The following is a 24,941-nucleotide window of genomic DNA, read 5'->3' on the forward strand; positions in this document are numbered from 1 at the left end:
AGAAGAGTGCCCACTCACCCCCCCAAAAAAAACAACCAAACAAACCGAACTGTCACTAACATCCTCAGAGAAATAAGAGAAACAAAAGAGCATCCATGAAACGGGAATAAGATGCTCTAGCAAGGGACACCAAAAGAGCTCTTGAAAATTAAAAATGATAGCAGACCAAAAAAAGGTATAAGCTGACAGAAATCCCTTAGAAAATAGAGGAAAAGACACAAAGGTAGAAGGTAAAGAGGACTTTATATGAAAAAAAGACTAGAAAATATCTCATTAATTTTTAATATTGATTACAATGTTAAAATGATAATATTTGGGGGAAGATTGTGTTAAATATGAAAATTAATTTTACTCATTTCTTCTTCCTTTTCCAAATTTGGATACCCCCAATTTTTAATTACATAAGTGGCCCTGATCTCAAGTGTCCTTTGCCACCTCACATCTGGTGACCTCCTCTTTACCATTTCAGCATGCCACATGATAGGGCTTGTGACATCTGAAATAACCCATTCAGCTGCCCTGTTTCTCTGAGCCCAGCTTCCTCCCCACCTCCCCAGCACTTGTACTCAACTTCTCCCAACCTACCTGGTCTCGAACCTCGTTGGGACCTGCAGGCCACTGACCCCTGGTCTTTCTTCCCTACTTTTGTTCCCTCGCATCTTCATTTCCTCCTCCATAGATCCTGCAGTCTATTCCTTGAACCAGTCTCTTGCCAGTTCTCACTCTCTCGCCTCTTTCCTTCCTCTAAGCCATATGGCAAAACCCCAACCCTGACTGAATCCAACTGTCCTTCAAGCCTAGGGCAGGCAGCTGAGCAACCCTGGAGAAAATCACCTGGCCATATCCATTGGCATCATCATCAGTTCAAGGTCTCGGGTCCCAACTGGGAAGCCCATGTGCATCCCTAGTGTGTCCCTAATCTACACTCTCTCCTGGTCTCAGAAAGACTATTTGCAAATCCTCTCTGTCCTACTCAAGCCTAGCTGTCCCTTCCCCTTTCAGGAGAAAGCCTCACCTCCCACATCACAGAAATTTTTTTAAAGCCACCAAACAAGAACTCCCTGCACTTCCTGCTACAAAATCCTTAACTTATCTATCTCCACACCTGTGCTTCCTTCCATTTATGATTGAATTGCTCTTCCCACTCAAAGCTAACTGTACTTCCTGTGCTCTCTGTTCTTATACAGTTTCCTCCTGCTTTCTCAGATATCATCTTCTCCTGCTCCCCTATAATTCCAACTACTAATTCCTTCCTGTCAACATTTAAGGGTGTCCAAGTCTCTAGACTCTTTTAAAAAATAAAATAAAAATAGCCCTCCACTTCTGGGAAGATGGTGGACTAGAAAGACACAGGATTCTCTTCTCTCTCAGAAAAATAGCTAGAACACAGGCAGAAATGGCCTGGAAAAAAAATCTTCTAGGGTTTAGGACACCAGGGGAAGGCTGGACACTGCTCAGAAGAGAGAGGGGCAAAGGAAAAGACTCATGACAACAAAACTGTAAGTTAAAAACTACAGCTGCAACTGCTGGCATCCTCCCCAACCCTATAGATACTTTTGAATTCTCTGGCCTTGGGGCCAGCAGCTACAAACAAAGGGGACCCCAGGGACCCACCTCCCCAGGAAAAGAGAGACAGAGGGACACAGCCTAAGGCTGACTCAGCTTTTGACCCACAAATTTGGCCTGTTGTATCCCATGAGCCCTTCCAGGCTGGGGGGTGGAGCGCCACTGTTTACCTTGGGAGCCAGAAAGGGACTAAAGAGATCCAACCCTCTTTGTCCTCCTCTCTACTACCAGGACTTGTTGTTGAGGATGCAGAGGGGAGTGGAATTATTTCCTACCAGGGAAAAGGGAGGGGGCTGCCAGTGAAGGTTGGAGAACTGCCTCTGAGAAAGTCTGAATTACAAGGCTCTCCGTCTCCAGGTCTCTAGTCCGTGTTGTACCAAACACACTTTGGCCAGGCATTGAACTGAGAGGGCTGCCAAAAAGCATCTTCTGCTAGTGGACCAAGGAAGTGCACATGAAGAAATTAAAAGTACATGAGAGGGAAGCAGATATGGCTCAACTGATAGAGCATCTGCCTACCATGTGGGAGGTCCACGATTCAAATCCAGGGCCTCCTGACCCATGTGGTGAGCTGGCCCACGCGCAGCGCTGATGCGTGCAAGGAGTGCCATGCCGCACAGGGGTGTCCCCCGCATAGGGGAGCCCCATATGCAAGGAGCGTGCCCCTGCAAGGAGAGCTGCCACGCATGAAAAAAGCACAGCCCACCCAGGAGTGGCGCTGCACATACAGAGAGCTGATGCAGCAAGATGATGCAACAAAAAGAGACACAGATTCCCAGTGCCGCTGACAAGGATGCAAGAAGACACAGACGAACACACAGTGAATGGACACAGAGAGCAGAGAATGGGAGATGGGGGGGGGGAGGGGAGAGAATAAATAAAAATAAATAAATCTTTAAAAAAAAAAAGTACATGAGAGACTTTTTCTGCCCTTTATAGCCTCCCTCCCCAAGGCCCTACGAAGCAGGTCTGCAACCTATTACTGGTTCTAGGGCCCAGATTTGAGCAACTAATAGGGACAATCCTAAAGACCTAGAACAGGTTGAACCTAGAATCAAAGAACAGCAGTAGCACACAGACTCCCACCACTAAATAACTATGAAAGAGAAAATGAGCATATGAGTAATCTCACCATCCTAAGCAGATGCCTATAAATCAGCAAAAAATTACAAGCCATACTATGAAAATGGAAGAAATGGCCCAAGAAAAGGCATATATTAAAACCCCAGAAGAAACACAGAATTTGAGGCAACTAATTAACAAGATGTACACAAATTTCCAAAATCAAATTAATGAGTTGAAAGACAATATGGCTAAAGGGAAAAGGATATCAAGAAGACACTGAGTGAACATAAAGAATTTGAAAACTTGAATAGAAAAAGTAACAGAGCTCATGGGAAAGAAAGACACAATAGGTGAGATCAAAAACACATTAGAGGGAAGCGGACTTGGCCCAGTGGTTAGGGCATCCGTCTACCACATGGGAGGTCCGGGGTTCAAATCCTGGGCCTCCTTCGCCTGTGTGGAGCTGGCCCATGCGCAGTGCTGATGTGTGCAAGGAGTGCCATGCCACGCAGGTGTTAATACTACAAAATGTTAATATCAGACAAAAAAACATTGTGCTAAGTGAAAGAAACCAGACACAAAGTACTACATATTGTATGATTCCATTTACATAAACTGTAAATAGAAATCAATTTATAAAAATGTAGATTAGTGGTTATGTAGGGCTGGGGAAGGACTGCTAAGGGGTGTGGAATTGTTCTTTTTGGAGTAATGAAATTGTTCTAAAATTTTTTGTGGTAATGAATGTACAACATTGTGATTATACTAATAGCCATTGATTATATACTTTGGATAGATCATATGGTATATGAATATATCTCAAGAAAACTGATTAATAAATAAATAATTGTGCAAGAATAGCCAGAAATAGCAGCTGTACATGGCACAGGAAGCACAGAGAGAGTGACAGGGGAAGAATTTTCTTATCTGTTTTTTGCTTACTATTATTGAAATAATGAACATTTTCTAATAATGATTGAAGTGATGAATGCACAACTATGCAAAACACCATTGATAGTACACTTTGGATGAATTGTATGCTTCATTAATATGTATCAACAAAATTGATTAAAGAAAAACAAAAACAAAAAACAGCCCTGCTGCTACTGCATATGATCCTACATACTTTGTCCTTCCCTTCACAGCCTCTCTTCTCTTGCAAATTCCCTTCACTTCTTTCTTCCCATTCACACCTCAGTCCCCTGAAGGCCAGCCAGCTTTCACCCCCATCCCCACCTCTAAACCTCTCTCATCAAGCTCACCAGTGACTTCTTGTAGCTCAGCCCAGTGGACATCCCTCAGGCCTTATCCTCCTCGTTCCCTCTGTGGATTTTAACTACGCAGACCATTCTCCCTGCCTTCTTAGGACACACACTTTCCCCTAGCTTCTGGACTGCAGTTCTGCTCTTCTCTGCCCTTCCCTTCAGTAGAAGTAAACTCCCCTCTTCGTTGTCCTTTGGAAAGCTCATTCAGCCAGATGTGGAGAGAGTAAAGAATCTGCTTCCTCTGCGGGTCCCTTAGGTGCTAGAATTCCTCAAGGTTCTTCTCACCCAACACCGCCTTCCCTGGGTGATCTCAGCCTTCCCATGCTTCCATTGCCTTCTCTAAGCTGATGGTGCCCTAATTTGCACTGTTAAGCTGAGCTCTAAATTTGTTTACCCAACTGTCTACTGGATATCTTCCCCTGGTTGTCCACAGGCACCTTAAACTCACTGTGTCCAAAAGCAAATTCATCATCTTTTCTGCAAACAATGGGGCTCCTGTCTCAGGAAATAGTCCCATCCCATTGCATAAACCAGAATGTGGGTCCTCCCTTGGCCTCACTTTCCAATATCCAACCAACTCCCAACTCCTTTTGTTTTTATATTCAAAATCAAAGTTCATAAATTCAGATATCTCCAAGGCAACTGTAGTTCAAGTTTGATGATAAATGGCAACTGACAGCCTGAAGTTGGGCTAATGAGTACATGGCCCATTGCAAAGGGGAGCTGCTCCAGGACTCCTGGCAATTGTTGCCATATGGGACTACAGGCCCAAGATTGGCACATTTTCTGATTTTTCAAGAGAATCCAGAAAGTGGATTTCTATGTTAAATCTCCTGAATTTTAACTGTTGGCAACTAATTCAACTGAAAAATAATGATAAGAGGGAGCTTCTAGACTGCTGGCAATGTTCTATCCCTTGACCTGGGTGGTAGCTATGAGTGTTTATAACTATTAGACTGAACAGGTAAGTTTTATGCACTTTCTTGTGAATATTGTATGTTTCATAGTAAATTTTATGCTTTTTAAAGGGAAAAAATATTTTAAACATAAGATTATTTATAAAAGTGACTGGGTAAAAACTTACCTTACAAAAATCAAAGCTTTCCAATATAAAAACTTTAATCAGTTAGACATTATGGTGGAGGAAAAGAAACCATGATAATTAAAACAATAAAAAATAAAATATCAAAAATTAACAAGAAATGCTATATATAGGGAAAACGATTTATAGACATAAAACAGGACTTAAAGTGAAAGAAAAAATGCTATTCTTGGATAGACTCAAAATCATAAAGATGTTCATTCTTCTTAAATTAACCTATAAATTTAACCCAACCCCTGCTTCTATAAAAATAGGATCATGACTAGTTTTGGTACTAAACAAACTGATTCTGAAAGTCTCATAGGAAATAAGTGTTAATGATAATCAGGAAGACTCTGAAAAAAAGGAGAGTAATGAGGACAGTAATTAAAACAGTTTAATTCCTGCACATGAATATATAGACATATGAGAACAGAATAGTGAGCCCAGAAATAGACATAAATATACTTGGGAATTTGTTATATTATAAAGATAGCAGTTAAATAAATGAGGTTAACTAAGCTAGCCATCTGGGAAAAAAACTCAAGTTGCACCTCTCTCTCTACACCAAAATGAATTTCAAAGGATTAGTGATCTAAATGCAAAGAATAAAATCATTAAAATTCCAGAAGAAAATATGGAATGTTTTAAAAATAAGAGTCTTGAGTCAAAATCACTTGAACCAGTTTTTTAATCTGTACAGTTTCTTTTACCTCTCTCTTTTATATTTATGAAATTGCACTTTTCAATCACCAATAATAAAAGACTCCACAACCTGTAGACATGAAACTTTGCATCCTGAATATTACTGAAATATAATTTGGACAGAATATTGAAGTGAAAACTCCAGAATATTTTTTTGTCTATGTCTAGAAGCAAGCACTGAATTAACAACACAGGAAAAAAGACGTCTCTCTCTTTTTTAAGGTCACATTTTAAATTTGGAAAAGAATCATAGTTTCACCTCCTTTATTAGACAGGAATCTTCCAAGGAAGGAAATTATTTTCAAATCCTCATTTATTTGTGACATATACTTTAAGGGATAGTGGAAGAAGAGATGCTGTCTTATCAAACCTTGATCTCCACTAAAGTAGTGCCATTTTTGAAACTGTGTCAAAATTCCTAGAAGTGAATAAGCCTCTCTCAAATAACAATGAGCAATGGATTACCAGACATTTAAGAAAAGCCTCAGAAGTAAAAGAGAGAGACAGAGGAAAAAAAAAAGGAAAATTACTTTAACCTAGAATTCCAAGTCCAGCCAAATATCCAATAGGTGCAGGGCAGAAAGATGTCAGACATGCAAGAACTAAAAACATTTAACTCCCATTCACCATTTCTCGGGGACCTACTAAAGGATGCACTCTACTAAAAAGAGGACATAAATCTAGAAAGAGGAATGCAAAGAAAATAGAGAATGGAACAAGAGAAGAGGCTCAGAGAAATCCCAGGGTGTCAGCAAGGAAGGCCTAGAAACCAAATAGTGACAGTGGAGCAGGAGGACAGTGCCCTCAAGAGGAGTATCTCCAAGAAAACTTAAAACCAGTAACACACCTGATATGTCAGATAATGAGGGAAAATAGTACACAGAGGGGTTTTATTGGTTGGTTTGAAAGAATTAATGACAGCAACAATGAGCTAACAAAAACAGCAACGTGGTTATTAATTCCAAAAAGAAAAAACCATTGTATGACCAAGGAACCATAACCACAGAAAATTACTTGTCTCAGCAGTAAGCTATATGCTAGTTATAATATTAATAAGATAAACACTGAATATTGATTTAACCAAAAAATCACTATACTAGGAAGATGAAGAAATAGAGGTACATTTGTAGTAGTAGAAGCATATTCTCATATGTTCTTCAGACTGGAGACTTTGCATTTGTCTCAAAATGGTCCCTCATTGTCTCGTCTTGACAACATTTCCAAAATAATTTTAAGGCCAATTATCACATTTTAACTCATCAGTCTCAGCAGGATGGATTCAGATAATACCTTCCTGATGTTAAGCTGAATTGTTTTTCACAATGTGTTCAGTCTTTGCCAGAGTTTGTAAAAAAAAAATTGGCGTGCAGATTTCATTTTGTTGACAAGCGTGATTGCTTAAAAAAAAAAATCAGTCTAGGGATTTTTTTTTTTTTTTGGTAAAAAATTTTATAATATATCCCCAAACAAGTGGTCAAGCAGTAAAGGCAGGAGAGTGAGGCTAGCTGAGTTTGGTGCTGACAGCCTGAGTTAAACAGGCCCAGGGGAGTAATAATCATGTGACTGGGGGAAAAAAAAATAGAGGAGGAGGGAGCCCTAGAAACAAAAAAATGAAGAGACATCAACATTCCCCATTCTGCTCTTGGGAAATTCCACTACACAGAGGAATTTTCTATATGCGTATTGATAACAGCTCTTTTCAGCCAGGGTATGGGTGACATCTGGAATATGTTTGTGTTAAGTGAAATCTGTGAAGCAGATCTGGCCATAAAACTTGGTAAAAGCCAATTTGGATTTCAGAGTTCAAATATTTGGGATATTAGGTGGGATAAGGATCCCAAAATTCCTCACGGGAAAAAAATAGGTGCTATTAGGGACTGGAAGGTTCCCAGAACTAAAAGTGAGTCAGTATAATTCTGGGGATGACCAGGACATTTTAAAAATATGCTTATTTCAAGATCTTAACCAGACACTGACCACAAGAGGAAGCTTGATAAAGTTATCTGCACCTCCTGGGAGTGTTAAGAAGTTTTGGAAAAGCTGAGGCTGTCTTGGATTTCTTTACTGTTTTAATGAACCCAGACTTTTCTAAATCCTTCACAATAACTATGCTCTTTCCCATCCATTATTTGCTGGATTGGGGAAGTTTCATCTTAAAACCACAAAAATGTGAAGGATCTCATAACACATCTCCCTAGAAAACAATTGCCAAAGGAAAGGCTCACCTCTTCTGTGTGGAATGAGTATCTAGTTTTTATTGGGGTTTCAGATAAACCCTGGCCATAAATGTTTGACCCCGAGTTGCTCCATTACACTTTACAATAAAGATTATGCAGAAAGTGTTCCAGATAAATTTAATGTGTTCCTCGGCAAGAGATGACCACAGCAGAGAGAAAAGATGTCTCCTACATTTACCCTAACTAGATGGGCACTGTGCTCCAGCTTCAGGGAAGCACACCGCATAGAGGGAAAGGAACAAGGAGGAAGGCCGGACCTTCTGGAAATGGAACTAAATATAAACCCATCAGTAGTGGGCCTGTTGATGCAATTATGGTACAACTATACTATGGAATACTCTAAGCCAGGAAAAATAATTAAATAGTCCTCTGCATACAAAGTAGAAAGTCTTCCACACAAATTGTTAACCTTAAAAAAAAACAAGCCACAAGACAATGATTATAATGTGGTCCTCTTTTATGTACGCAATATGTATTTTTGATTACATAATAAACCTGGTTGCCTCTAGGGAAGGGGGCTGTGTGCTGAATTTTCACTTTCTCCTTTATATACTTCTGCATTGATTTTTTTAAATTTGTAATTTAAAAATACCCAGTAAAGAGAAGCAGATATAGCTTAGTGGTTGAGCACCTGCTTCCCATGTACAAGGTCCTGGGTTCAATCTCTGGTACTGCCTAACAAACAAACCTGGTAAAAGATTGAAGAAAACCAAACATATGAAATAGGAAACAGAAAAGAATGACTTAAAACTAAACCAAGGAGCAGATGTGGCTCAAGTGGTTGAGTGCCTGCCTCCCACATGGGAGGTCCCAGGTTCGGGTTCCAGTGCCTCCTGAAAAAATAAAAACAAACAAGCAAAACAAATGAAAAAATCAACTCAGGGAAGCTGATGTGGCTCCCACATACAAGCTGATGTGGCTCCCACAATCAATCCCTGGCCCCCAGTACCACAAAAAAATAAATAAATAAATAAACCAAATATTCCAAAACCATGAGACAAAAAACTCATATTTTTTAAACACCCCAAAAATATATGTATATATACCAAATAATGGATGATGGTAATGGGAGCACATTGTGAATATGATTAACACCACTGAGTTGTATACTTAAAGTGATTAAAATGGGAAAATTTATGTTGTATATAAATTACTACAACAAATACATGAATATATATATATATATAAAGTGCCTATCTTTCAGGGAATTTTTTCTTCCTTTTATTTTGTTGAATTTCAAAAATTTCCTAAAATGATCAATAATTTTATAATTAAAAATTAAATAATTTTAAAAATGCTTTAAGTGTACCGAACAGTGTGTATAGTGTGCTACTATTTATATTTTTAAAAAGGATATTTATATAGACACATATACTTATGGGTGCATGGAATATTTCTGCAATGTTACACAAAGAAACTGGCAACGCTGACTATTTCTTCACAGAGACACTGGGTCACCAGGGAACAGACACGGGAGGAAGTCTTACTTTTCATTCCCTGCCCTTTCGTAACTTTTGAATTTTGTACCATGTACATGTATTACCTCCTTTTAAAAATTAAATTTTTTAAAAAATTGCAACTATTATACCACCTTGCTAAATGTGCTTTAAAAATACCGTGTTCATCAAGTTTTTTCTCTGGGCATTTTTTCGTGGTGCTGTTTGGCTCCTTCCAGCCACACCTCTCAAAACCACAAAAGCTGCCAAAGCCGGTGCCCGATGCCTCTCGTTGGCCGGAGCCTTAGCTCCAGCCTCCTGCCCTCGCCTTCTTGACTCGGCTTCTCAGCGGCCTCCTGACCTGTCCTTCCCTCTCACCAGCGCCCCTCTCCCCTGACACAGCACCGCTCCTCCATTTTGCTTCTTTGGCTCCCTGCCTCAACCGTCTAACCTGTCATCTGCCTTCAGCTGCATCTTCTGGGACCCCACGTCTCCACACAGGCCTTCTCTGGCAAACCTCCCTCTACATTCCCCTCCACAAACATGGGCATCTTATGAGTGGAAGCCGATGCCAACAGCAGCAACCTGGAAACCTGGGCGGCAACTCGTACGACAGGGCAGGGCTGAAGATGAGAGGCAACCAGAGCCAATCAATCAAGTGGAAAGTTATCTCCTGACTGGGAAAAAAACTGTCACCAGAAGACTTGTAATCTCTGCAGACAGATGTCTTGCATAGTTCCTTCTTTATTTTTCTCTTCTGCATTTTCTGTGGGATGGAGTCACTGCTCTAGGGTAGAACCACTTACCCCTAACCTACAGCCTACCCAACTCAAGGGCAAGGACTGGGTCACTTCCATATTCCCTGTGTCTATCTCGGTTCCTGGCATGAAAGGGACCCACCATATATGTTTGGATGAATTAATTGCATTTTAGATAAATATAGTATGAAAAAGGCGTAATTATAAAGCTGTGGAGGAGGGCATGATCCAACAGCCCCCTCAGATCTCAGAATAGCCCACCCTCCAACCCATGGTCTGTGGTTTGGATGATTTAGCTGAGCCACTATGGCCATCTAGTGGCAGAATCCCTGAATCACTGGTTTAGTAGGTTAGTGGGTGTTAGAAAAATCTATGTTTTTTCAAAAAGATAAATGGTAAAATAAAATTAAGGGATAGCAAACGTATTACAGCACAAGTAAGAGTTAGAAAGGAGGACAGAGGGACCAGGATATAGGAGTTAAACTTTTGGGATAATTGGGGAAGGGGGATGGCGCCAAAGACACGACAGGTATAGGGAAAAGGAGTCAGGTGGGGTCCTGTACTTGTCAAAGTTGACATCCAGCATGCCGGGTTTCTCCTGGCTGATTTGTAGCAATGGGGAATCCAGCCTCCGAATGCAGTCCTTGTCCAGCGTTGCTGTCCACTCGTGGAAGGTTTTTCGCACCAGCTCGTCAATGGCCTGAACCATCTGCTGATAGGTGTGCACACTCTCCTCTCCCGTGCCAATGTGCGGCAGGAAATGAGCACCAGCGAGACACTGAGCAGGAAAGAACAGCAGATGGTAGAGCCTGTTTCCCACATTCCCCCACACCCCCAACTCCCCGAGGCCTCCTACACGCCTGCGCACACATCCAGGTGGGTAAGGCTTGTCCTGGAGACGGATTCATTTTGATGCCTTATTGGGAAGGTGGAGCCAGAGAGGGAGGTGAGAGGAAGAGAGGAAGAAACCAAAACACAATGAGAAAGGGAGTCAAAGTGAAGGAAGAGAAGCACAAAGGTTCAGCTCAAGAAAAAAGCCATGAGAAGAAAGGAGGTAAAGGATTTCAGAGGTACGATGGTGCAAACTAGTACCAGCCTTCCTTACCCCAGTTTTAGCACATCTTACCCATTCTTAATAAGCCTCCAGTTATCTGCAAGCCTGCCTTATTCTCTCCCCGAACCACTTAGATGATAGCAACTCAGTACCTCAAGAGCATTCGCCTACATTCCCAAAAAGTGAGAAAAAAAGACTTTGTTTGTTTGTTGTGTATATCACTGTTCCTTCAAGGACACGAGGCCTAAAAGGCTTTCCATGCCCAGGTCTCTGGATCCCGGGGTTGTAGGACTCCTCTGCTGACTCCGCTTCCCAGACACTGGCCTTACTCCTCTCTCCTTCCCCTTAACGGCCCTTGCTCTACCGGCCATGCTCTCCACCTCTACAGATCCAAAGCCAGGGCCCATCTCCCTGAACTGAATCTGCCGCCCACCTGTTCCGACTTGGCCTCTGGTTATTAAAGCTCTCTGGATGTGGTGCTTCCCAGCAGGCGGCACAATGGCCTGTAAACCCTCACTCTCCCTGAGGACAAATTTTGGAAATGGCCAGGCACTTACACTCATGAGTCGGTCAAGGCGGTGCCGAAGGATGCGCATCCAGTATGCATGTCCAGAATAGTGGGCCATGTAGGGCTCCAGGTACGGCCATTTCTTGCTTAACTCCCGGTTCACGAGGGCCAGTTCGCCATTGAACAACATGTAGAGGTCCACTGCCTTCTTGTCATATGTGCGCTTTATAGCCTGAGGGAGAAGAGGGCAAAGGTGAAGGCATGCCCTGGGTTGCTGAGGGGCGGCCAGTGCTGCTCCCTCCAGCTACTCCTCTGAGAGGACCACACCCCCACTCTGGGAGTCACACTCCTGAGGGACCTCGAAGCTGAGGGAGCAGAGGAAGGAATGAGGTCCTGAAGATCTGGGACCTGGGAAAGAGTTTGAAAGTAGGTAGGATGGTCTTCTGGAAGGATCGGGAAGAACGAAAGGAAAGCAAAAGAGAGCCGAGGGGTAGCCAGCACCTCACGGGCTGCAAGCCTGTGGAAGGTATCCAGCAGCAGCACGCCATGCTCCACATCCCGAACGAACTCGAAGGCGGAGGTTATCAGATTCTGAGTCATCACCTCCAGGTCCTTGACTCCAGCCCGGAATCTGCACCATGAGAGAGGCAGGTTGACACGTGGGTGGACCTGCAGGGCACCTTGCTAAGCGCTTGGTGTGCATTCACCCATTTAACTTTCAAAACGACGCTAGGAGACAAGGTCTATTACTAACCTCATTTGATGGGTGCTGACTGATAAAAATCACTTGCCCAAAGTCACATAGCTAGTACGCTGTAGAACTCAAGCCCTGAAAGTCTGACTCTAGAACCGGCACGCAGAGCCCCCGCCCCAGATCCCTGGTTCTGTCTGTGCCTGCGCAGACTTTGGTAAACTCTTGCCACTTGATGGGCTCCCATTTTCCAGATCTTGCTTCCCTGCTCCACCCTGGCTTCAGTCTGGGCTTCCTCACCTGTTGTAATCTTCGTGCCACGAAGTGTTCTTGACGTCCAGTATGCCCCCGCGGACGGCTCGCAGTACGTGCAGATTTCTGTGAAAGATGTCCTCGATCTCCAGCAAGTTCCGTGTGATCTGTGGCCCCTGGGCACCAGAGAAGCACGGAAGGGGGCCTTGCTTGCCATCCTCCCAGCGGGCGAAGTGGTACTGACAGTCACACACCTACGAAGAAGTCAGGCGTGACTTACAAGTCCGGAGCTCTTTGGTTTAGCTTTACATTCCTAAAAGCTAAGGATGCAGGGGGTTACTGGGATGAATTCTGGCTACAGAAAGAAATATGAAACGTTAGGGCAATGAGCACAGACGAAACTCTAGAAGAAAAGGGTCCAGGCTTCTGCAGGAAGAGCCAAAGCGGCATTCTACGTTGGGCCTCTAACTAAGAGTCCCTGCCCCCTCCCCAGGCTCCAGGATGGGGATGCTGGAGGGTGTGCTGTTGGCTCGGATCCCTTATCCTAACAGTCTTCCCACCTCAATCAGGTCCTTGCAGCGTTGAACGAAGGCATCAACCTGAGCAAATATGCTGGTCTGGTCCAGGACCCAGCCCCGACTGGAGAACCTGTGTTAGGAGAGAGACCAACTAAATCAAAAGCAGGAATACTGAGGACAATCTGCCTATGCAGAGCTAGCCCCGTAAGCCCAGAGTCAGGGAGAGCCTCAGCAGATGAAATCTCAAGAAGCAGTTTTCCTGAACCCCGAGGGAAGAAACTCCAGGTGAGCAGAACTAAATTCTAGGAGGAGGTTTGTACATAACGGAATTGTCAAATTTAGGGCCAAGAAGCAGGAAAAGACCAGGAAGGATTCCTGGCATCAGGGAGAAGAGGTCATTCGAGTAAGGAGAAACGAGGGCTGGGGCTTATCTGTGTCCAGAGAGAGAACTTGGCTGGATGTAGAAACTCTTAGGCCTGGAAAAAATATTGTCCATAGGTTTAAAACACAAGAAGCATTGACATGAAAGGAGTCAGAGGGTGCCCTGGCTAGGAATGGCAGGGGACGAGCACATAGGGTTCTAGGGGAGACATAGCGTACTGGGTATGCATCTGCACGGCCCGCAGGTAGTGATCTTTCCAGGCATGGCAGCAGGAGATGCAGCCTTGTAGATCCTCCTTGCTGGAAATGACATAGCCCTCAAAGATCCGGTCCAGGGAGATGGCATGGCAGCACAGGCGGATGATCTCGTTGCTCATCTGCAGAAGGGGTCCCAGCAGCTCCAATTATGACCTTCTTACACCCAATCCCTTCTGTGACTCTCCCCGCCTGTGCCTTGGGTCTCTGCCTTCCCTGGACCCCACCTCTGGGTTCCACCCCTGCCTCCTTGACCTCAGTGGCCCCTGGCTTGGCCTCAGTCCAGCTCTGAAGCTGCACTTCCCAGCGAGCTCTCAGACCTGCCCTTTGTCCTACTCTTTGGCCCTGTTCTCCCCACTGAAATGCACCAGGCCCTGTGTTCCTTCCCAGACCTACCTCCCCCCCATTTCAATTTCCATCGTTGGAGATGAGAAGAGGGTCTTCTCCTTCTCTACATCCCCGCCTGGGAATCTGTCCTTGCCTCCCTCCCCACATTCTATCAACTCGTCTCAAAACCCTTCTTCCTGCCTAAGTTCCTTCCCCCTGGAAACAGAAAGTCCAACACCCACTCCAAGCTTCCCTGAAGCTGATGATGCAGGAAGAAGCCTTGGTCCCTGTCTGACCCAGTTTGGGGACGGGGGCAATCCTCACCTTTTCATCCACGGCTCTTCCACCTTCTTCAGAAAGGCCGAGGCCTGTCAAGACAGCCACCCCGTTAAAGCCCTCGGCCTTACCCCGGCCTGCACGCACCTTTCGGAAGAGGGAAGTCAGTCTTTCCCGAGTGTTGTAGTGGGGGGAGTTGACCCAAATGATGCGGATGAGATTGATCAGATTGGGAAGCTTATTAGCGATGTCCCTAGGCCGCATGAAAGCCAGTTCCTGGTAAGGTTCCTTCAGGATTGATAAAAAGGTCAGGTTCGACTGTGCTTGACGAAAGCCATCCTGCAGGAAAGACAACCAAGAGTCGGCTTCCAGGGGAGAACTGGCTCAAAGCTCGTGCTTCTTATCCATCTTGAACCCATCCTGACATGCCTCTACTAGGAACATATCAACTCTACTCACTTGCTAGGTGCACGTTTTGATTGTCTTTTCTCACGTGTGAATCCCATCTCCCCCATTAGACTGGGAACCTCGCCCCCAAATTCAGGTTTTATGTCTATTCTTCCATTTTCTCCAGATGAATTCAGAACTCTGTGCAGGATAGCTGTCGATGGGCCGAACAGGTATCGCTGCCATTCACCCTCATAGTTTTCACCCCAATTTCCTCCCTTCCCTGTTCTCAGCCAGGTTTTCAGACTTCTCCATCTATCTGTGGCTCAATTTCCTTAATATCCAGCTTAAAATTTCACCTTCCTCTATAGGTTTTCTATCTCTGTAACCTACACATCACGCTTATCTTCTGTGTGTCCCCAGGACTAACATATTCAGTTTGTCATACCATCTCAAATCTATATGCAAGTATTTCTTCCATAATTTTCCTTTCAAACCACAGGGGTCTATCTTTGGACACATACCACCCAGTGTTCCTATTCTGTGTTAAGTCTTGTCTTTTCAGCTGGATTGTAAGGGTTGGGGTCACAAAGGGTGTTCAACATGTATGGTTTTTTTTAGATTTATTTTCTATTTATTTCTCTCCTCTTCCTCCAACCCCCCCCCCCCCCCGCCCCATATGCTCTCTGTGTCCATTCGCTGTGTGTTCTTCTGTGTCTGCTTGCATTCTTGTCAGCGGCACTGGGAATGTGTGTCTCTTTTTGTTGTGTCATCTTGCTGCATCAGCTCTCCATGTGTGCAGTGCCACTCCTGGACAGACTGTGCTTTTTTCACACAGGGCAGCTGTCCTTGCAGGGCACACTCCTTGCACGTGGGGCTTCCTTCACGGGGACACCCAAGTGCCACAATACTCCTTGCGTACATCAGCGCTGTGCATGGGCCAGCTCACCACACAGGTCAGGGAGGCCCTGGGTTGGAACCTCCCAATGGTAGGCAGACACTCTATCAGTTGAGCCAAATCTGCTTCCCAACATATATTTGTTGATAACCTGGATGTTTCTCTCTCTAAATAAACTGTATGCTCCTTAGGGACCCTGTATTTTACTACTTTCATACTCTCCCCCAAGGACAAATCCAAATACTGGAGCAGCTTAAACTGGGCTTCTTCTCCTTAGCCCCCTTATCATCCTAACCATTGTCTACCCTCTCTGAAGCCTCCATCCTGTAATCTACTCACAAACCTGGATCTGCTGGGCCAGTTTCATAAAGGGTGCCAAGTAGGATGACTTGGAAAGGTGCAGAATGGTCTCAATATGCTTCACTCCCTCCTTCACCAGTTGTTTACTAATGCCAGACAGGTCCATGCAGCGATTGCGCCAGAACTCAATCTCCTCCAAAGGACCCAAATTTTCTCCTGTCTCTACAGTCTCCTGGGCACTGAGCACCTCCTTGATTTGCCGGGTCCAGTGGATCATAGCAGCTGAGGTGGAAGAGTATAAAACCTCCTGCATTCCTCTCCACTGCTCCCCATTCTGGTCCTTCCCCACCCCACCCCACCCCCACATACTCCTAACCCAACTCTTTTCTCAGCATTTGGGCTGCCTCCCCCTTGGGATCCCCGAAGGACTCTGGCAAGGCCAGCCACTCACTCTCAAGCCGCTGCACCAGCTCTTTGTCCTTGACCACCACCTCCGGCTTCATGTTCATGGCCTCCATGGGGATGTAGAGAACAGTGTGTCCCTCCAGTTTGTACCGAGTGTCTTCAGAAAGGAAAGGACCATGGGCATTCACAGAAGGGGGATGAGTGATGAGTTTTGGGCAGCCCAGTCCCAATCATGGTTGATAATTGGGGGTCTGTAAAGTACGTGTATTTTCAAAGAGCAGGCAGGAGAAACTATGACTGATACTTATTTTTCTATCAAGGGGCGACATGACAGAAGGCAAGAGGGAAACCTCATGGAGATAGAACAAAAAATTGTTTGTTATTACACAAGCCCAGAGATGTGTATCAAACCCTCAACACTCTGCCATGATCCATGCAAGTCTCTCTACTGCCCCTATACCAACTATATGTCCCTTATTCCATAGGTACTCCCCAAAATTCCTAACTCCAAGTTCGAGCATGTCTGGCTAACCAAGTCCACAGCAGAAATGCATCTGAATTAGAAGGCAGAGTCTGTACCCTGTTCCACTCATTCAACAAGTATTTACTGGGTGCCTGCTCTGTGCCAGGTAGCACAGCCACTCAGGATTATCTCCCACTGCCCCACTGGCCATACTGACTGTGGGACATTGAGACAAAACCAAGCATGCAAAGCCTTTCTGCTCACCTGTCAGGCAGGCCAAGAACCTGTGCAGGTGAGAAGCGAAATGATTTCGAATGCTCTCGGGCCAGGTGGTGTTTGTAAAGATCTGAGGGGCAAAGACACCGTTGAGCAGCCGAAGCAGGGCTGGGATATAGGCGCCCCGCACCGTGCCAAACTGCACAATTGCCTCAAAGTTCTCTGGAGTGATGGGAACCGGTGCCTGGCGAATGAAGTAGACAATCTGGTTCTGGGTCTACATGAAAGACAATAGATCAGAGTTCAGTCTCCAGCCCAGCCTGATACCCAAAGAAATCTGAAGCTCCAATCAGGAGAGATAGGCTTAGGTGGCAGTTGAGTTCCCTATCACGTTCCTAAGGGACTATATCCTGGTCACTCTGCAAATGTAAGTGCCATGAGTATCTTCCTGTTCTTTTCAGGGATAATAATAGGTTCCATCTCCAGAGATGTGGAGAGGAAAGGCAGAGCGCATGCCTGAAGGTAAGGACTGTATATTTTGTCCAACTTTGCTCCAGAACCTAACACAATATCTGACATATAGTAGATACTCAGCAAATTTCTGATGGATGGATGGATAGATGAATGGATGAATGGATGGAGTTAGAATTGTGTAATAAGTGAAACACTTCTGTTATGGGGAAAGTAGAAAGGAAAGGAAAAGGACTGGAAGTAAGAGGCAGTTGTCCAGAGTTTCTCATTTTGGTTCCAAGTACTTTTCCCCCAATTTTTCATTTATCCTTTGATTTGGGGTGAATTTTTGTTGTTCTTTACATTTAGAATTGTATAGCTTTCATGTAGTTAAATCTAAGACTTTTCAAATGTAAAGTTTCTGATTGCTACATGCTAAGAGATGGTATTCCAATCCTAAGATTAAGTTCACCTTAATCTTTTAAACTCTTTACAATTTATTTAATTCTGAAAACTGAAAGTAAAGGAAAAGAAAAAAGAAATTATTGGGGAGCAGATGTAGCTCAGTGGTTGAGCACCTGCTTCCCATGTATGAAGTCCTGAGTTCAATACCTGGTACCTCCTTAAAGAGAAAAAAAAACTGATACTCATCCATCTTCCTATCACCCAGAATTAAATTTTGGTGTTTTGCTAAAAAGATTCATGTTCATTATAAATAACTAAAACAATTCAGAAAAGTACAAAGATACAAGCAAAAATCTCATCTAAACTCACACAAATCAGAGATTGCCATTATTAATGCTAGAGAAAACATTTTTCCAGACATCTTTCTATAGATACGTACAAATAGAAAAATAAATTAAAAATTTAAAAAAACTTAAATAGGATCATGCTATTTTTAACTTGTGTTAAGTTTAATTTTACTTGAGTTTAAGGAAACAAAACAGAAATTGCAGTGAATGTAAAGGAATGATTGAACTTCAAATAAATGTTTCTTCACCTATAAGAGATTTTTCCTCCTAAATGATCCTTTTCTAAGCTTATATGAGAAATCATGAAAAATATTAAGAAGTTATTTTTCTCACTGCCTTTCCATTTTAAGTTCTATTGACTCACTGCTTTGAAAGACAAGTGCATTGGCATTCTCATACTCCCTCTCCTTTTCCCCACTGCATCCCAATTTTTGTTATATATTATTTATGTAATATAAATATATATTATTTATGTACTTTGTTACAGTATTATTTTTACATTGTCCTGGATTAATGTCCAGGACATTAATTGTCCTTGGGAGCATAACTACAATAATAATAGAGTTATTTCATATTGGTCATTTTTTGGGGGGGTGGGGTACCAGCATTGAGGATTGAACCCAGGACCTCATATTTGGGAAGCTGACACTCAACCACTGAGCCACATCAGCCCCTGAGTTGGTTTTTTCGTTTGTTTGCTTGTTGTTTGCTTGTTCTTAGGAGGCACTGGGAACTGAACTCAGGACCTCCTGTGTGGGAAGCAGGTGCTCAACCACCTGAGCCACCAGGTTCTTTTAAATGAAGGTCATAGATTCTCCATTCCTGAGTTATTTGATTCATTGCTTAATTGATTTGATTTCCTTTGATGTTGTAATTTTTGTCTTTGTGGTTCTTTTTTTTTTTTAAGATTTATTTATTTATGTATTTCCCCTCCCTACCCCTCCCCCTGCCCTGCTGTTTTTGCTGTCTATATCCATTTGCTGTGTGATCTTCTGTATCTATTTCTCTTTTTGGTCTTCTCATTTTTTCTCCTCTAGGATACACCAGGATTTGATAGACCTCTGATGTGGAGAGAGGTTCCCTGTTAGCTGTGCCACCTCTGTCCCTGATTTCTAGCTGTGCTTCACCTTGACTCTCCCCTTCATCCCTCTTTTGTTGTGTCATCTTGCTGTGTGACTCACGTGCATGGGCACTGGCTCGCCACGTAGGCACTGGCTCACCATGCAGGCATGCTTTCTCGATTGAACTCAGGTCCTCCCATATGGTAGGCAGAAGCCTTATCCCTTGAGCCACATCTGCTTCTCTCTTTATGGTTCTTTTTTTTTTTTTTTTTTTTTTTTTAAAGATTTATTTATTTATTTAATTTCCCCCCCTCCCCTGGTTGTCTGTTCTTGGTGTCCATTTGCTGGGTCTTGTTTCTTTGTCCGCTTCTGTTGTCATCAGCGGGACGGGAAGTGTGGGCGGCGCCGTTCCTGGGCAGGCTGCTCTTTCTTTTCACGCTGGGCGGCTCTCCTCACGGGCGCACTCCTTGCGCGTGGGGCTCTCCCACGCGGGGGACACCCTTGCGTGGCACGGCACTCCTTGCGCGCATCAGCACTGCGCATGGCCAGCTCCACACGGGTCAAGGAGGCCCGGGGTTTGAACCGCGGACCTCCCATATGGTAGACGGACGCCCTAACCACTGGGCCAAAGTCCGTTTCCCTCTTTATGGTTCTTAAAGTAGAGTTCTTTCAAGATAAAAACCACTGCCTATTTGTTGCCAGGGGCTAATCACTGGTCTTTCCTGAGAACTCTGTAGCAGTAAATGTTCAGAGGAGTCTGAGGCCAGCCTGATGTTTACTGTTTGTAGGTAATTTGCTTTTTCTGACTAGGGACCTAAAGAATTTTTCCCCAAATTTTTATTTTGGAAAAGTTCAAACCCATAGCAAAGTTGCAAGGAAAGTGCAACAAACAACCCTTTATCCAGACTCAAGAGCTGTTAACATTCTGCCACATTGACTTCCTCTCTCCCTCATTCTCTCTATCATGATTGTACCCTTAAATACTTCAGCATATGTCTCCTAACAATAAGGCTATTCTCCAACAGAATCACACTATAATTACAACACTTTACATAACATACAGTCTATATTCAATTTCCCCTAATTGTCCAAATAATGTTCTTTAGAGCTGTTTTCTTCCCCATCTGGGATCCAATTCAGGCTCATGCAAGGTCATAGCTCCTAGGTCTCCTTTAATTTCAAACAGTTCTCCAGCTTTTGTGTGTCTGTGGTAACACAAATATCATCTAAAATTTGCCATTTTAACCATTTTTAAGTGCACAATTCAGTGGTGTTGATCACATTCACAATGTTGTGCTGCCATCACCCCCATCCATGACCAAAACTTTTCATCATCCCAATCAGAACTCTGTAGACATTAATAATTCACCATTCTCTTCTTGCACAGCCCCCCAGCCCCTGATAACCTCTAATCTACATTATGTCTCGATGAATTTGTCTCTTCTAGAAATTTCATATCAGTGAGACCGTACAACATGGGGCCTTTTGTGTCTGGCTTATTTCACTCAACTTGTCTTCAAGGCACATCAATGTTGTAGCATGTATCAGAACATCATTGCTTTTTTTATTATTTTTTATTCATATTTTTTTAAATATTACATTCAAAAAATATGAAGTCCCATTCAACCCCACCGCCCCCACCCCCCTTTTATTATTTATTTATTTTCTTACTTATTTTCCCCCCTTCTTCTCCCACCCCGCTGTTTTTGCTGTCTGTATTGTCTTCTCTTCTCTCATTTTCTCCCCTCTAGGATTCACCGGGATTTGATCCTAGAGACCTCTGATGGGGAGAGAGGTCCCTTGTCAATTGTACCACCTCAGTTCCTAGTTTCTGCGTTGCTTCACCTTGACTCTCCCCTTGTCTCTCTTTTGATGCATCATCACCTTGCTGCATGACTCACTTGCGTGGGCCACTGCCTCACCACATGAGCACTCACGCGGGCACTGGCTCACCAAGCAGGCACTCGCATGGGCACTAGCTTGTTACATGAGCACATTTTCTCTTCTTTTTCACCAGGAGGCCTAGGGATAGAACCCAGGTCCTCCCATATGGTAGGTGGAAGCTCTATCACTTCAGCCACATCTGCTTCCCATCATTCCTTTTCATGGCTGAATAATATTCCATTGCATGGATATTCCACATTTGGTTTATCCATTCATTGGTTGGTGGACACTTGGATTGTTTCCACCCTTTTGGCTATTGTGAATAATGCTGCTATGAACATGGATATACAGGTATATGAGTCTCCCCAGCCTTTTTGTCTTTTTCTTTCATGGCATTGATATTTATAAAAGTCCAGGCCAGTTGTTTTCCAAAACATCCCTCAGTTTGGATTTGTCTGACTGTTTCTTCATTATTAGATTCAAGTTAACTCTTCGTAGCAGGATTACCATATAGGTGATATTCCTAAAGAATTAATTTCCTTAAGTTTCGTTTGCTTAATTATGATGTGTATTGACGTTAAACATTGTGTAACAAATTTTACTAGAATACAGGGTGTCCTTTCAGTTCCCAGAGTCAGTTCCTTTTTCGTTTCAGAACATTGTATTTTATCTTGAAATTTATATTCCACTTCATTTATTGACTCTACTTTATACTAGATTATCTATGTCTGTGTCTTATCTCTTAGCTTCCCTCTAATCGTGTCAATGTCTTTGGCTTTCTCTTCTTATGTCGATGATGAGATTTTCAGCCATAGCTATTTGGTTCCTTGCTGTTCCTAATCTATTTATTATATATCATGCTGCTTTATCCGTGTCCTGAAGTCTGCATTTTCCCTCTAACTTCACTCTCAGGTTTCATCATTTCATCTTCCAGATTCTTAAAAAGTTGAACTCACTTTCTGTCTGATATCTTAGCAAGGTTTCAGTGGTTGCAAGTGCTCCCTGAGCTTCGCGATGCCGCCCAAGGATGACAAAAAGAAGAAAGATGCCAGAAAGTCGGCCAAGAAAGACAAAGACCCAGTGAACAAATCTGGAGGCAAGGCTAAAAAGAAGTGGTCTAAAGGAAAAGTTCGAGACAAGCTCAATAACTTAGTCTTGTTTGACAAAGCCACCTATGACAAACTCAGTAAAGAAGTTCCCAACTACAAGTTTACAACTCCTGCTGTGTTCTCTGAGAGACTGAAGATCCGCGGTTCCCTGGCCGGGCAGCCCTTCAGGAGCTGCTTAGTAAAAGACTTATTAAGCTGATTACAAAACACAGAGCTCAAGTAATTTATACCAGAAACACCAAGGGTGGAGATGCTCCAGCTGCTGGAGAAGATGCATAAACAGGTCCAACCAACTGTACATTTTGAAAATTAAAGCTTAATTAAATAAAAAAAAAAGTTGAACTCGTGTGTTTATTATGTTGTACTATAGCACGATACTATTCGTAAGGAATTTCCTTCTGTTCATTTACTTGTTTTCCTCTTACATGCTCTGTTCCTCTTCTTTTTTTCCTTGTACTATGCTTGCAAATGCCATGCAATTTATTTTCATTTTGCTCATGCTTTGGCAACTTCGTGAATTCAAGGTGTTTGTTCAGATGTAGCATGGGTGATGACTCCTTGATGTCCCAGTGTGAGAGACCAGCTTGTTTTCCCTCGAAGTTAAAGTGAAAGGGTTGGGTATGTTAAGTTTTATTCACTCTTCTCTAGCTTAGGAGAATTGCATGAGGGGATGGGCAGATAGATAACGCTAAGTTAGGGCAGTATACAACTCTTTGTAAAGAATCTGGGCTCTTTCCTCTCTTCTGAGGTTTTAAGGGCTCTAAACGTGATTCTCTCCATGTGCCTGGGGGAGTATCATTCTTGCCAGGAGGATGGTTTCCTTAATTCAACGCATAGGCCTTTCATTGACCATCCACTTTTAAGATTCATTTGATTAGATTATGCTTCTTTCCTTGTTTACCATTGGAGATCTTAGTTTTATTTTGTTTTTGTTTTATTTTCACTGGTTTTTACTTTCTACTCATTTTATCAGATATTCAAGAGCAAAATTAAGGAAGTTTCAATTGGCCTTCTTTTATCCAGGATAAAATTAAGTCGGGAACCTATTTAGAATGTATTTCAGCATGCTAAATAGATTTTTTTTCTATTAAAAATTTTTGTTTTCCCTGTTTCCCTATTCTTTTCATTGAACAATCCATCCTTCCCCACATATTTTTTTTAAAGATTTATTTATTTTTGTATTTATTTCTCCTCCCCCCACCCTCAGTTGTCTGCTCTCTGTGTCGATTCGCTGTGTGTTCTTTTGTGTCTGCCTCTATTTTTGTCAGCAGCACAGGAATCTGTGTCTCGTTTTGTTGCATACTCTTGCTGCATTAGCTGTCTGTGTGTGCGGCGCCACTCCTTTGCAGCCTGGACTTTCTTTTGCACTGGGTGGCTCTCCTTACAGGGCGCACTCCTTGCGCATGGGGCTCCCCTATGCAGGGGTCACCCCTGCGTGGCACAGTACTCCTTGCGCGCATCAGCACTGCGCGTGGGCCAGCTCCACACGGGTCAAGGAGGCCTGGGTTTGAACCACGAATCTCCCATGTGGTAGGAGGACACCCTATGCATTGAGCCAAGTCCACTTCCCTGCCCCACAGATTTTTAAATGCCAGGTTTTTTTTAACAGAAAATGCTAATATATGTTTCTGTACTTTCTATTTTGTTCCTTATAAAGTGTATTCTTGCCCAGTACCACTCTGTTTTACTAAACAGACTGTAGTTTAGTAAAAGATTTTCACATTGACAGGTCTCTTCCACTACTTTCCTTCTCATCTTTGCTATTTTTATGCATTTTTCCGGATATATATTTTAATGCTTTACACAAAGGATTTAGGGACTATGGCATTTGGGCACATTGAGTGGAGGCACATTAAAATGATACATATTTTTATATGTAACTTTTATTTTGAGGTACCAGGACTTCATAAGTGGGATGTCGGTGCTCAACCACTGAGCCACATCAACTCCCTCCAGTTGGTTTCTTTCATTTGTTTGTTTGTTGTTTTGTTTTTGTTTCTCTCTTGGAGACCAACTGGAAACTTAACCTAGGACTTCCCATATAGGAGGCAGGCACTCAACTGCTTGAGCCATATCCACTCCCTGAAATTATTTTTACAATATTAAAATTCCCACCCAGAAACAAGGTATGGCTCACCACTTCTTCAGATTTTTTTTTCCTCTCCCCTACACCCCACAAGTTGTCTGCTTTCTGTGTCCATTCACTGTGTGTTCTTCTGTGACTGCTTCTATCCTTATCAGTGGCACTGGGAATCTGTGTTTCTTTTTGTTGCATCATCTTGTTGTGTCAGCTCTCCATGTGTGTGGCACTATTCCTGGGCAGGCTGCACCTTCTTTCGCGCTGGGCAGCTCTCCTTACAGGGCGCACTCATTGCGCGTGGGGCTCCCCTACGCGGGGGACACCCCTGCATGGCAGGGCACTCCTTGTATGCATCAGCGCTGCGCATGGGCCAGCTCCACACGGGTCAAGGAGGCCCAGGGTTTGAACCGCAGACCCTCCCATGTGGTAGGTGGAGACCCTAACCACTGGGCCAAGTCCACTTCCCTCACCACTTATTCAAATCCTCTTTTGGCCTACAATAAAATTGTTTTCTTTCATATAAATCCTATTGATTTTTTTGCAAATCTTTGTCCCTTTTGT

The 24,941-nt window shown here is 43.3% G+C and overlaps 1 protein-coding gene across 1 annotated transcript in view; it reads right to left on the minus strand.

The window, feature by feature from the left end:
• Positions 1-24,941, minus strand: part of DNAH2 (dynein axonemal heavy chain 2) — a 112,169-nt gene that overhangs the window by 77,365 nt on the left and 9,863 nt on the right. The window contains 10 exon segments of the mRNA XM_058283575.2: positions 10,677-10,891; positions 11,725-11,907; positions 12,177-12,306; positions 12,667-12,872; positions 13,179-13,266; positions 13,737-13,894; positions 14,523-14,714; positions 16,004-16,242; positions 16,412-16,522; positions 17,093-17,321. Of these exon segments, the coding sequence (XP_058139558.1) occupies positions 10,677-10,891; positions 11,725-11,907; positions 12,177-12,306; positions 12,667-12,872; positions 13,179-13,266; positions 13,737-13,894; positions 14,523-14,714; positions 16,004-16,242; positions 16,412-16,522; positions 17,093-17,321 (1,751 nt within the window).

Source organism: Dasypus novemcinctus, chromosome 21, assembly GCF_030445035.2.
Source record: "Dasypus novemcinctus isolate mDasNov1 chromosome 21, mDasNov1.1.hap2, whole genome shotgun sequence".
In the NCBI taxonomy this organism is placed as follows: domain Eukaryota; kingdom Metazoa; phylum Chordata; class Mammalia; order Cingulata; family Dasypodidae; genus Dasypus; species Dasypus novemcinctus.